This window comes from Hoplias malabaricus, chromosome 6, assembly GCF_029633855.1.
Source record: "Hoplias malabaricus isolate fHopMal1 chromosome 6, fHopMal1.hap1, whole genome shotgun sequence".
Classification (NCBI taxonomy): domain Eukaryota; kingdom Metazoa; phylum Chordata; class Actinopteri; order Characiformes; family Erythrinidae; genus Hoplias; species Hoplias malabaricus.
Window position 1 is genome coordinate 28,951,739 of NC_089805.1, and position 14,664 is coordinate 28,966,402.

General features: G+C 39.8%; 1 protein-coding gene across 1 annotated transcript; it reads left to right on the forward strand.

Moving 5' to 3' along the window:
* The first annotated feature begins 1,232 nt into the window (after nucleotides 1–1,232).
* On the forward strand, nucleotides 1,233–9,692 carry fam83ga (family with sequence similarity 83 member Ga). The gene is made up of 5 exons (XM_066675483.1): nucleotides 1,233–1,862; nucleotides 2,848–3,015; nucleotides 5,266–5,390; nucleotides 5,704–8,038; nucleotides 8,918–9,692. The coding sequence occupies exons 1-5, from the start codon at nucleotides 1,404–1,406 to the stop codon at nucleotides 9,410–9,412; spliced, it is 3,582 nt and encodes a 1,193-aa protein (XP_066531580.1). The 5' UTR covers nucleotides 1,233–1,403; the 3' UTR covers nucleotides 9,413–9,692.
* Nucleotides 9,693–14,664: the final 4,972 nt, after the last annotated feature.

Sequence of the window (14,664 nt, forward strand, 5' to 3'; positions counted from 1 at the left end):
TTTTGAGTCGCCAATCCACCTACCAACATGTGTTTTTGGACTGTGGGAGGAAACCGGAGCACCCGGAGGAAACCCACACGGACACGGGGAGAACACACCAAGTGCGCACAGACAGTCACCCGGAGCAGGACTCGAACCCACAACCTCCAGGTCCTTGGAGCTGTGTGATTGCGACACTACCTGCTGCACCACCGTGCCGCCATGTAGGAAAATTTTTAGCTGAAATCAAAACGAAACATATTTATCTTTTATTTTCTCTAACTAGACCTTAATTCATTTTAATTAATTACTCCTGATGTAAACTAAAGCACAGTGGTGAATCCCTCCCCAATGTTTTTGATTTTTTTTTGTTTTGTGACTTTTTATATTAAACGTTGATAATGATGAAAAAGTAGTACTTAATACTTAATACTTACTTATACTTAGTACTTAGTACTTAATATATATATAAAATAAAGATAGGATAGGATACAGTATTTTGGGACTATTTGGCTTACAACACCCTCCATGTACCTTTTCGCCATTAATGTATATGTAAAAAAAACCCACTGTATTCCAAACCCTACCTCAAAACTTCCATAAACACGTGTGTAAACAATTGAAAATTACACGCAATAATGTTTTCTGTAATGTTTTCAATAATGTTTTGGAACCACCCAAAACAGTACTGGTGCAGTTTTATTTTTTTTTAAAAACTTGAATTTGAAAAGGACGGAATGTTCTCCCCTGTGAGGACTGAGGAATGTGTTAGACCGGTGTGAGCTGATTTTGTTTAAGGTTAAATGTTGGGAATGCTGACTTGTTCTTCTCACCACACTGTAATCTCAGAGGAGCCTTGAGTAGCGATCACAACTCCGGACCGCAACGGTTCTGTGTCACGTGACAGGACTGAGCGGCACAGGTGGAAAACACCTTTATACGAATCCCGCCTCGAGCACTCTCATTGGCTAGCAATAAGGCTTGCTCCTACATTTTAACTGGCAGTAATGACAGGCTCCTGTTTTCTGATAGGCTAGTGGTGTAGTTTCTATGGTCTTGTGCCTACTTCCTGAGCCATTGCTGAATAATGAAACCTCTCATTTTTTTCCTATTGGCTACTACTTTGGCCTCTCTTTTGCTTCTGATTGGTGACTACCCAATGACTTTCGCTCTGCTCCGATTGGCTAGTAGTTCATACTAAAGGTGTGTATGGAGTAAAAAAACAATCATCCAATCCGGACACAGGAGGCGGAGTTGGCCTGAAAACAGGTGGGAAAGCAGCAGCTACTCACAGCAGCTTCTCACACTGAGATCAACAGGTGATTCCTAGAGAGCTGCACATATGGAACAGTCTAAATGACCAGCTGTTTTTTTCCCACTCACTCTTAAGCGTTAGGTTGATTCCTCAGGGTCCCCACAGTCTAATGGCTCTGTCTCAGGTCCAGTGTCTGGATGAGAACCACATCAACCTGCGGACAAACGAGTCTAAGCCGGAGTTCTTCTACAGCGAGGAGCAGAGGCTCGCACTGGAGGCGCTGCTGGAGGGAGGTGTGGGGACATTGGAACAATTCCTAACGTCCAGCGGTGTCCGAAACTTTCTGTCTGAGCTGGAGGTTTCTCGGTTGAGTGGCTCAGTGGAGGTCTTCAACCCAGGGTCGTTAGATGCCTGTACGGGCTCTATCGTAGACTCGGATGAAGCGCAGAGCTCGCTGCAGTACTGGCCGCAGCGCTCGGACACATCTTTGCCAGATCTAGACTTGGGTTGGCCGCCCTGCGCCGCCTACCGAGGAGTTACCCGTGCGCACGTGTACGCGCAGCCGCCTCTAGACGGGCACGCGCACATCAAAGAAGTGGTGAGGAAGACCATCGCCCAAGCGCAGAAGGTATGAGTCACACAGACACTGGACTCTGGAGAAAGTCCAATCAGTGTCCACATTGTTTACTGAACCACGTGTTAAACATCAGGCATTAAAGAACGGTGAGGTGACTACATCAGAATGAACACCAGCCCTGATAAGAAAACGTCATCCAATATAATGGTGTCCTGTATGGCCTGATGGCCCATAGAACAGGAAGTTCTCAATTCTGGACGAACTTTCACTAGAAAGATAGCTACAGCCTAATTTCTGGAGTGACACTCGATCATTTTTAACCATGAAAGGTTGCGTGGAAACATTTCAAATCATATTGTTCTCTCCCTACTACAGTCTATAAATGTAAGAAAGCTGCTAATAGTGCCAAATAATTGCGGCATAATGAGGCATAGCCCTACAAAGCACATATTAATGTGGGAATGCGAACCTAATATATAAATCCGACAACACATTAAGTCATTCCCACACATTATTACATCATTAACATGACTAACAGTTATTATGAAGGGATGTCAAAAGCATGGGTCCATAGTTTTCTGTTTGCTTTATGAAATGTAATTGATGCAGCTTTTATTATATGTTCATGTGACAAAGTATAAGCAGTAACATTTTCTGAATCTGTCATTAGAAACATAGTACATTTCAATTTCTCTTCATAAATACACCTCACAACAGCTCAGTGGGCACATTCATGTGGAAGAATTGTCTGGTGATATTAATCAATAATCATATTAATCAGCCCAAGGTGTGGACTCACCACACACACACTGTTTGGTACAGTCTTAGTTCTGTTTTCAAATACAGATTGAAGAGGTCATTGCAACAAGCTTTAATATGTTTGGTACATAAATCCACACAAATGCCGCAAGTGGATATCAATGAAAAAGCAAAACACTAAAAATGGAGATTATAAGATCTTCAGTTTATTGAAACAGATGAGTTTATTAAAGCAACAATGATTCAGTGTGACAGTGCTTCCACCTTTCCTTTGCAGGTGATTGCTGTTGTTATGGACTTGTTTACAGATGTGGACATATTTAAAGATCTCCTAGATGCGAGTTTCAAGCGTAAGGTGGCTGTGTATGTCGTCCTGGAGGCTACTGGGGTCCCACACTTCCTGAACATGTGTGAGAGAGCAGCCATGCACACTGGGCACCTGAAGGCATGTCTCATCATTTCCATGTTTGATTTTGCAGAGCAGAGCAATTACCCTGGTGATTAAATTCTGAAATTGCTTTATTGCTGATGGACCTTAGTCTGACTTGTCATTATTTCTAGTCACTGAGCCAAAAAGCTATTCAAGTGGATTATGCGACAGAAAACTTCTTGATGGTTGGGAGCCAGGAAATGTCCATGAATTCAGGCTAATTTTGTGAATGGTCATCCAGGCAGCCCTGAGGTAAATGAGAGCCAAGCTAAAGGCTACATCATGACCTCTGTCTGAACAGAGTACTTTCTGTTCTTTAGACCAAGAGAACAGTGCTGAGTCCAGATAAATATACTCCAGTGCACTTAGGACACTCAGGACCAAAGGATGCATTAGAAACACTATAAGGCTGAAAAAACATGACATTAGGATATTCATTAGTAGTTTGCCATCCTTTACCCGTGTAACATCTTTTACTCTTATTGGAAGGCTTTAGATTACATGGTAAAACATTTCTGTGAGAATTTAATGGCATTCAGCAGCAAGACCAAGGTCAGATACAGATACAATTAGTTGTGGATCACAAAAAACATTCTAAATTGTCCATACGGTATTGCATAAAGCACCATGTCTCCAAAGAACACAGCTCAATTTCCCCACAGCCCAGTTCTTATAAGTTTTATACCCCTCTGGTCCATGCTTATGATTGAGTTGTGTAACCTTGGGCTCATGTGCAGTTTCCAATTAATCTTTTCATTCTTTGATTGATTCCAATGCTACATATCATCACTGAGCATTGAAAACAATCTGGAATGATCAGATGACCAACAGAAATCCTCCACAACATCCTGAATTAAGGTTTCTGCCTTGACACCCACACCCACAGAAGTCATCAAGAAAACATGACTATTTTGTGCTGCGCACACAAGATTATTTGTGCTTGATATGGTTCAAAACCACTGGCTGGGAATAAGTCATTATGGTGGCTAAAGCACTGTGTTATCTGGAAAATCCCTGTAAACGCTGCAGTTGTGTCAGATCATAATCAATATTTGATGTGGCTCTAGTCTCCCACGCTGATGATCCTCAGGTGAAAGTGCTGGCATGCAATACTGCTGAAATAAACTCATCCTTTGGCAACTGCATTGGACCTGTTCTCACACCTACTCAGCAGGAATGCATAAGAAAATCATTAATTATATGAACCAGAAGAAAAGCCTTCACTGTAATTTTCTAACAAACTCGTGAATGGACAGTTTGGTTTGCAGTGTTGCCCAATGGTTCCTAATCTTGCTACTGGGTCAGTTCCCTGCAAATCTATCCCTCGTTTTTGCTCTGAAGCCAAACACTGCATTTTAATAAAACTGTCACAAACATAAATTTATTTTGCAACTATGCATGCTTAGAAGAGAAGCAAGCCATGTTATCTAGTATCAAGCTAAATGATAGGGACAGTCGGATCATGGGGTTTCAACTGAGTATGCACTGAGTATGTTGGAAAACGAAGGGCCCTACTGCTGGATTCTGCTTTTGTTGCTTTTATACCTAGTGACAAAAATCAGACATTGGATAATGTACTACAATATCTATGTGATAAAGTAATTATATCAGGTTATTCCTTGAATTGAACATAATAAACAATGCAAATGTTTATTACTTTGTTTTCCCAATATGTCAAACACAGCAACTACAGAGAAACCATGCACTCATTTTAGTTTGTGTTCTGTAGAAGATGTGCTTACTCTGGAGGATGAGCTTCACCTATAAAATCAACATTCACATGTCATTTGATTAGCTGGAGTTTAAACACTCATGCTAATGACTGTACCCTTTTAGAGACTTGCTCACTGCTTATGTCACAAGTCTCGCTTGACACGCACAGAGGCATTAACATATGTTAATATAGTAGAGCCAAACAGAATCCGTACAGACAAATTCTCTGTTCACACTGCAACCAATGATTTTGAATGGTATCGGGCAACATTAAATTTGTGTGTCCTGCAAAAAAGAGGGGAATACTCTGTAGCAGGAGCTCTAGGCTAGAAGGTGCTCTAAGCATGTTCTCCCACATTGTTGCACTGCTTCTGTCTCCAGGGCATTCCTGTTGCAGGAAGATTTACCTGTCAGCATGTCTAGAAAATTCTTTTCATTGTTCAGGGAAACTACTTTCACCTCTCTGTGATGAGTTGCTTTTAAGGTGCTCATTAAAACAGTGCAAACACTGTCCTCCTTAATCATTTACTTTTGTTTGCTTTTCCTGTCTAGAACTTGAGAGTGCGCAGCATCAGAGGAACAGAGTTTTTCACTCGCTCATCGAAGAAAGTATGTGGAAGTCAGAGTCAAAAGTTCATGTTTGTTGATGGAGACAAAGCTGTGTCAGGGTCATACAGGTGAGACTGTTCAAAGTCTGGAAGAAAAGACAAAGCTCTTATCTGCTAAAGTGCTCAGACTGTAAGCTTTTGCTTTTTTCACTATGAGTCCAAAGTTTGTGACCCAACCTAGATCAGCTCCTTAATTTTAAGATCTTTCATCAATATGAGGGTGGCACGGTGGCAAAACTGGTGGTATTTCTGTCACATACCTCTAGGGTTCTCAGTTTGTGGGTACAAAGTTTATATAACAATAAAGCAGTTACAGACAATGAATGAATGAGTGGTCAATGTGAGTCATGTGTTTTTAATCAGTTTTTTTTTTTCATTTCAGTTTCACATGGTCAGCCTCCAGATTGGACAGAAACATCATTACTGTGCTCACAGGCCAAGCTGTGGACACATTTGACAAGTTGTTCCAGGACCTATATATGATGTCTAATGGTGTGAACCTGAATAAGATTAATCTCTTGGATGAGCCCAAGCCAGAACCCGTTCCTCAGACAGCACCTGCTCCACTGCCCTCAGCCACCATGGCCCTCAAACTCATCAACCCAAAATATGCTCTGGTCTTCAGTACTGCTACTGCCAAGATCAGCAATACACCTTCAGAGAACATTAAACAAACAAAAGAGGTCCCAGAGGCTTCTCAAATTCATCCAGGGCTCCTTCACCTGGAAAAAGCCAACATGACGGAATACCTGCCTGTTTGGCCTGATCCTGACCCATCAAGTGATGTGATTGGATTCATTAATATCAGAGACTACAGTAAACCAATACAGGCCCACCTTATGCGGTCTGAACTATTTGAGGTTTCACAGGCCATTCGATTCAAGGACCCCCTCAATGTGCAAGAGGAACCCCTGCCTGGGAAGGCTTATCCTAAACCTAGACTGGAATCCTTCAAACCTCTGGTTGATTCCTTTGAGGAACAGTCACTTAAGGAACCTCAAATCAGCCCAGAAAATAATAATATGAATGCTAAACCTACTGACCAAATACATCAGACATCTAGTAGACACACAGAGGAGTCTATATTTATGTTATCCAGCAGTAACGATGAGAATGACTCAACAGTGGCTCAAGGTATGAAAAAGGTAACTGACTCTTTGTCTTTGGAGGCAGATGAAATTCATGCTAACCCGGGTAAAAGCATTACAGTCCACTCTGATGCTGTGCAAGATAAAGACTGCCAAATGTCAACAGAATTACAGTGTCAAACTGTAACCTCCTCTTGCACGGAAACCTTATTAGCGCACTTTGAAACTATCTCAGTCAAACACATCACTGATACAGAAACAGAATCTTTCAGGACAACAGCTGTCCAAGATAATCCGGAACACAGGAGCAAAGTTACAGGCCCTGACAAAAATGAAACTAAAGTTGTAGGCTCCAGTTTTTCTTCAAAATCTGAGGAATACTTTGAATGTAGTGACTCCCTTACTGCTGACTCAGGATTTAAACATATGGTTAATGGGATACCAACTGCCTCTGGGCTTTCAGAGAAGGACTGGCTCCTGGATGACTCCAATGGCTCCAAGGACTCCAGTAACACTGTCACACATTCTTTGTCCCCTGTGACACTGCAGCTTCAGAAGCAGGCACTAATGGCTAGCCCATCTGATCATGAGTCAGTCAAAGAGAGCCTAGAAGTAACAGAGTCACCTCAGCTCCAGTCTGGATTACAAGGACAGTGTAGCAGGCAACACATAACAGGGTTGACTATTCACTCAGAGCCGGAAGACACAGAAGCAGTTTTAGTGATAGAAACTGATAACTTGTTTGAACTGGTTTCAAATGATAATGAACAACAAATGCAAGAAACAAATGCTAACTCCCAACTAGCATCAGAGACAGAGGTAATTCTTAGCCCACTGGAAGCTAAGACTGATGCATCAGAGGGCAAGCCTGACTGGCGAGATAGGAAGGGAGAAGAACTGCCACTACATGAACTAAAATATGCATCACATTTAATAGTAAATGATGAGTCTGGCACCGAACCTTTGGAATGGGATAATGCTAATAAATCTGAATTAGTACTGAATGAATTTTCCACTTCAGTGTGGCAGGGTAAATTGGCAGCACCTGTCATAGTTGTTCAGATGAAAACTGAGTCTCAGTCCATAGTGTTCTCTGACAGCATGAATGAAATGCCACTGTCAGAGTTTAAACCTGAGCTGCCTTCAAGATTCAATTACATTTCTAACTTCACTCCTGCTGCTGAGGTGAATGATGTCAAACACTCCAGACACCAGGAGAAAGTAGATACTCTCCACACAGTTCTTCAGAAAAGCCTACATGCTAAAAGAGAACATGAAGAGGATTGCAATTTTCCTGCACAGTGTACTGATCCTGAAGATTTGATGATCATAAAGGACCCTGACCTTGAGCGGTCATTCAAAGTACAAGGAGACTACAAATCTGTACTAGGCCTGAAGAAGAAAGAAGCAGTGTATACTCTGATAACTGAAGACAAAACTGAGCCACCAGGACAGAAGATTTGCTGTGTACCAAAGCACAGTGCAGATGTTCATTCCTCTACAAGGAAGCAAAATTTCTCCCAAAAGGTACTGGGTAAAGACAAACCAATACAGGAACATACCTGTACATATAGAGAACATATGAACCAGCCTGAGGCGAAGGCTAAGTTTGAAGGAGATATGAGGAGGGTAAGGATTCCTTTCTATAACAAGATAACTGCCAAACCTGTATTAAGTTTACTAACCATGATGCTAGCCAACATAACACAACTGTTCTCCTTCAAGCTTTTTGAGCTCTCTGGTAACATTATGTAAGTGGCAAACTAAAAAAGAAGCAGTGGCTGGCTTCACATGCCCTTAGGGGGAAGAATATGCTAGTTTACATCCTCTCAGCTTTGGTAGTATCATGTGATTTGTGGAGGCCTAGTTTGTGAGAGGAATTAGCAGCAACTAAAATTGAAAAAAGAAAGAAAGATATCACTGCGACCCTGAAATGGATAAGCGGAAAAGATGATGGAGGTGATGATGATGATGAAAGACATTCATTAATTTATTTATTTTTGTTGAAATAATAGCTGATTTAACTTGGTAAATAGACACTGATACACTGTTTGAGATACTCCTTTGGGACACAGATTTTTAGTTGTGTATGCACAACAAGCATAACCAATAATAATCAAGCAAATAATGTAACACTGCACATGAACTTGAGGTTCTTGATGAATTGTGATGGCGGCTGTGATACAGAATTAATCACTTTACATCAGTAGCTGACCTCACTAATGTTCTTTTGTCTGAATGCAATGAAGCCCTCGCAGCAATGTTCCAGTGTCAAGTGTAAAGGGTTCCAAGACCAGGAATGGCTGTTACTTTTGGCCATATAATGTATGTCAACAAAACATCGTAAACATCAAATGAACCTTTATGTAAAATGACTTTACTGTGAAAGGCTTATGTAGGAGTCTGGTAGTTTTATGAACACTGTCCTATTTTAAAAAAAAGTTACTAAAATATCTGATGAAGGTGTATGAAATAATTCAGTTAGCATTATTATATTACTATTCACAGATACGTCGGCCCTCACCTAAACCTAGGCAAACACCTCCGGAAGCCAGAGGAGGTTCAACTAAAGCATCTGTCACCAAACTCCTTGGGAGTAATCATCCTGCTAGACCTGCTGCAAATACTTCTGATGAACAGAATACCACACATAGAAAACAGCAAGGACAGAACAAGGCTGTTAATGCACTACCCACACTCACTGCACTTCCGGACAAGTTTAAAGCCAGACGTACTGCTCCCACTCGGTCAAGCCAGAGTCAGGTTGGACACTCCCGGACAGATCCTTCGCCAGCACGTATCAGTTTTCCTCAAAACCAGCCCCAAGCTCAACTGGACAGAACCAGGGCCATCCAATTAGGCCCATCCAGCTCCAGGCAGCGATCAGCCTCCACAGCAGAAGATAGCCCTTCCTCTTCTGGCACACCACACCTAAGGAGATCAAGAAGCTTTAAAGGGAAAACAACAGGATCCCCCCTCAAGCAATCGGAAAACAAGTCATAGTATAAGGTGGAAAAAACAAGAACCATCATTACTTTCAAATACTTTTGATAGTACTGTATTTGTTTTATTGTGGATCAAAGTAACTGACTAAGGTTTAAAAATCTGTCCTGATCTACATTTTCCTTTTCAGACTCCACTCCTAATGCTGTGAAGTCCTTGTCCAAGAAACCAATCCTAATACTGTTGAGAAAACCTTGCAAAAAATGTGAAAATGTGTTATGCTTGTTGAGCCCAAAGCTATAGCTGCTGGCATTTCTGTTCTGCCCAGTTTTCACACAGTAAAAAACAGGCAATCGCCTCATTACATGAATGTGTGTTTGCTTGCCTCAGTGAAACCAGGCTATTTCTAACACCTTCTGTGATGCAGTTACAACATCAGACTTTGTAAGCACTTCCAGCCATTTGACTTTACATCCTTTCTGCAAATTACACAGAGATGTGTACTTGCATCTCTCAGTGAAAGCAATATGGTTGGTACTATGACTAAACATTTTATATGAAAATATACAACTGATAATCTGATTAAATGTTTACATTAGAAAATGAATCCTCTATATTACAATATCTGATTTAACTTGTTTGCTTCTAAAGAGAAATATGAACAAATAGCAGACCAGATGTTTTATGCACAGAAGAAATGCTGCTACAGAGGTGCCCGAGGAGTCAAGAATAAAAGAGAGCGTAATTTCCCTCACTCCTACTGGATTGCATTTCCTCTACCCAATTATTCATCACGATAATGGCCATTGTCTTTTAGTTGACATAACAGAATTTAGCATGTCCTACACTTCACCCGCCCAGCATTGTAGTTTGGTTTTACTAGGGGAGTATGAGCTAATGGGTGGAGTTGGCAATGACTAAATCTTGGAGAGGAAATTGGGTAAAATAACAATGCAATAAAAGATATTTCTTTGTCGGCTTCATGTGTTAGACAATAACAAGAGTCTATAATGAGTACAGAAAAAATATCCTACTAATCTTTTATGACCAGCTTTAAGAGTGTAAATTCTTCACATATATTTTTGTGTTTTGGTATGTGGAGGACAAATAGGTGAGTGGGGTACTATGTTGTGTCATTGTGGTTTCTGGTATATCAGGTAAAGTTCGCATGGAACTGGTGGCATTGAGCATGCATTAACAGTGCCAGTAGGGATAGATACAGCCTTAGTCATCAGGGAGGCCAGTATGGATTTACATTTAAGAATGTGGTAGAGGGCTGTATCCCTTGCTTTGGGGGATGTCAGAATTCACTGTTGAGCCTCAGCATACAGCAACAGCCACAAAAATGCTATTGGTTTGGTGTAGGATTTAAATGGCCAATAGATGATTACAGGCAGGAAGAGAGTATGGAGAGGGCCCTGTGTTAAGTGTGGATTGAGATAGGATATTTTACATTTTATCCTATGTGTAAGTACAATAAAAGCACTCGGATCTCAAACCAGATCCCAGCATAGTTCACAGCCCCCAACACCCATGAAACAATCCTTTAAAAACACTGAATACCTGCTTCAGGTGTGTTTGGAACTGAGCTGAAACAACGTGGATCATCTGGGGGATCTAAGTACTGTTTTGAGAAATTATGGCTTAAAAAAACCACAGGCAAACTCCTCCAAGATTCACCGCCTTGACATTTCAAGTGACAGAGCCTGCGGAGATGATTGTGCAACCACTGAATGCTTGACATTAGGACTGTGCTCAGTGATGTTCTGGAGGCTAAGGGTGAAGGCCTTCAGAGCAATATTTTACATTTAAAAAAAAGGAACTAGAACCACAGATACATTAGGCTGACCACACACATAACTTCTGGCCCACAATATCTGTCAAGCTGTTGAAGTTAGAGGTGAAGTGTTCAGATCAATGTTAGAGAAGCAATTATCAATTCAAATATTCTCCCAGTACAGTTTGTTTGAGCTTTGTGCTTACAGCAAGCAAATGTGTAGTATCAGCAGTAGCAGGCAAATTCCTGCTGTAAAATGGCCATTGCAGCACCATTATTTCTGAAAGAGAGAGAAGTGCATTCTTCCACAAAACTTGAAAGTGCATATATAAGGCACACAGGGTACTGGTAATAGTCTCATAAATAAAACACATTGTTTTGTGTTCATTTGCAGCTCACAGATTATAATACTGAGAAACATTTATGTTCATAAAATATAGATAAATTATCTTGAACATATCCACATTCCCAAAGAATTATGTTGTTAACAAGCTTTCTGAGTGTTCACAGTGGTGGCTTTTTGCTGCAGTAATACCATCTACTCTTCTAAGAAGGTGTATTGGGAAATTTCTGTTAGGAATTGATGGCTTTTAGCCACAAAGTTTTACATGAGTGAGGTTTGGTAAAGATAGTAAATGGATGGTTTGAGATCTTAAATTATTAGAATACTGTCATTCCAGAAAATGTTTTCCCAGTTCCCTACAACCCAATGCTGGTTGTTTTATTCCCTTTTTCTTGACACTTGGCACAGGACATGGTGACTTTAAGATCATGTGCAGCTACTCCAAATTGACTTAATTGTTTCATGGTTTTCTATGGAGATTATGAAAGTGAATATGTGTGCGCAGTGGGTGAAACTTGAAGTAACTGGACTTACTCATTATAAGTGGTTTCTACACTCTCTTGGACATATAGTGTAAGTGTTTGCTGTCTGTGTGGGAGGAAAAATTATTCAGAAGATTAATTAATTAATAAAGGAACAGTGAAGGACACAGTGTGCTGCCGAGAAGTATAAAGAGCCTCCGGAGACAAATATAAATATGTTGTTAAAATTGATATCATGAGTAAAAATATCTATCTGGTCTGAACTTAATTTTACAATGAATTAGGTCAATTATTTTTTACATTTTTTAAAAAGCTAAAATATTTGTAAAGTACTTTAGTCCTTTTCTCTGTTATCTCTGTTCAAGTGTACAGTGTGACTGGAATGTCTTGCTTAATCATCCTGTGTCAGGCAATGCAAAAAATATATGAGATTAGGACTCAACCATGCTATAACATTTCTTAATTGTGAGTTGCTCTATTGTTGACTTCTGTGGATATTATATTAGATCTCAGACACTAACTCTCTGATGTGTACGTTGTCTACAAAAGTTTAGATCACTAGAGGTTTTGCAACATTTTCCAGTGCTTTCTTTCATTCCACAGATGCAATGATAGCTTTATAACATCAAAACAAACCTGAATGACAAACGGTGAAATGACTCATTCTGTGTTGGTGTGTATATAATTTGAACTATAAGTGTGAATGCATAAAAATCTTGGTCTATTATGTTTAATCTAAGGATTAAAATGTGTTTCAGTTGTCCATAACCTCAAGCAGTCGAGTTACATCACTCTTCCTCCAACATGCTTCACAATTGTGCCAGTGTTTTGTCTCTAGAATCACTAAGCATTTACTAACATTTGTCAGAAATGACACAAATTTCATTAGTCTCTACAACTGCCAGACTTCCAAACCCGAGGTGGAAAAATGTCAAAACTGTTCAAAACTTCATATAAGCAACAAATAGGCATTTTTGTACCCTAGGCATTTTTGGTCAGTTATTTTAGAAGTGTCCTTGTGTTTAACTTTTTAGGATGCCTGATTTTAGTGAGTCCCAAATGGGCTGTTTCTTTCATCTGTAAGTGGTCTGCCATTAGAAAGATGGAGGCCAGCCTTTATCCAGAATTTTAGGACTTTTGGCCCCTGCTCAGTCTGAAAGTTAACATATTTTCTCCTCTGAAATCTCTGATGGTCAGGCTATAAAAATTTAAATGAATTGGAAGCCTTGATTCCAGGTTCATTCTTTTTAGGAAGTCATTGTGCTAAATGTTTATATACTTTTCCTACCAATAACTTTAATGACAACAATCATTTAAGCCATTTATTTAATTGGAAATATAAAATGATGTGTATTGTTAAATAGACCTTAATAAGATATATTATTATGACTTACACCAGTCCTGAATCATTTAATTCATTTTCAAGTTCAAACAGACCTGAGCTCACACTCTTAGAGTGAAACCCCAGTTCAAGGTCTCGGTGTGAATAAAACTGAATATTATTAAAGTTATTATAAGCAACCTTAGGCCTAAGAAGGCCCCGTGCAAGCACAAGTTCTAATAATATTTTTATGCGTAACCTTGCGGCTATGAAATGTGCTCTGTAAACAAGATATATAATTAACATTATTAGTAACATAATTCATAAAATAATCTGTATATTTTCAGAATTAAACTGTATTTTTTCTAACAACTATGTACCACTAGTAAAAAAATATCTGGCTAAGGGACTTTTTTTTTCTTTTTTAAGCTGTGAACCTAAAAGAGGAATGAATTCTAGACAGATGTGGTAGTTCCTCATGAAACTTCTCAGGGTATACAGGGTTATAATTAGGGATTGCTGAGGAAAGTGTTCAGAAGAAGCAGTGTATCTGTAAATGTAACAAAGTGAAAACATTTTTAAATAATAGATCCTAATATTCAACTTCAGCAAATTTCACTTTGTACCCTGTTCACCATCTATACCAAAAAGCAGAAACAATGTGTGGATATTCCAGCAAGACCCCTGTCATTTCCCCTGTCCCGCTGTGAACCACCTGCACACTGTGCTGTTGAGGCTGTTACAGCAGATGATAGGGGATTCACACCCTTTTCCTGGGGAAACACAAACACACACACATACACACACTGGTATGCTCCAAGTGATAATCCATTCCCAGCAGTCTCAGAATTACCAGCAGGAGCACAACAGAGCTGTCACAGTGTGTTTAAGTGATCTGTGATGAAAAGCTTTACTGCATAAAATATTACCTAAGCCACTCGTCTGACAGCATTAACCACTTCAGGTTCATTTTTCATGCTGTGCTTGCACTCGCTGTGCATGCAGTGCCCTCTGGTGACTTTCCTGTAAGAGTGTAAAGCAGTGAACAATGCTGGATTATTCTTTCTTTTCAGTGATTGTTAAACTTTGACCTGTATTCAAAATAAGATTTAACCTTTCCTTAAAAAAAAAAAAAAAAGAAAAAAAAAAAGTCTGAAATTGATGCAGGCAACATTTTCTAAAGTGTTTAGCCTGCTCATTATATAACAAGGAATAAATACATTTTCAAACAACTTTTTAAACAGGTCGTACAATCACTTGTTTATAAAAGGAGTATTGAGGAAAGGCATGGTGTTAGACTTGTGCCAGTTAATAAATCTTTAAGAACAATGTTCTTCAACAAGGGATCTGAAAATTTTCACACAATACGATGCTTATTATCATCAAATG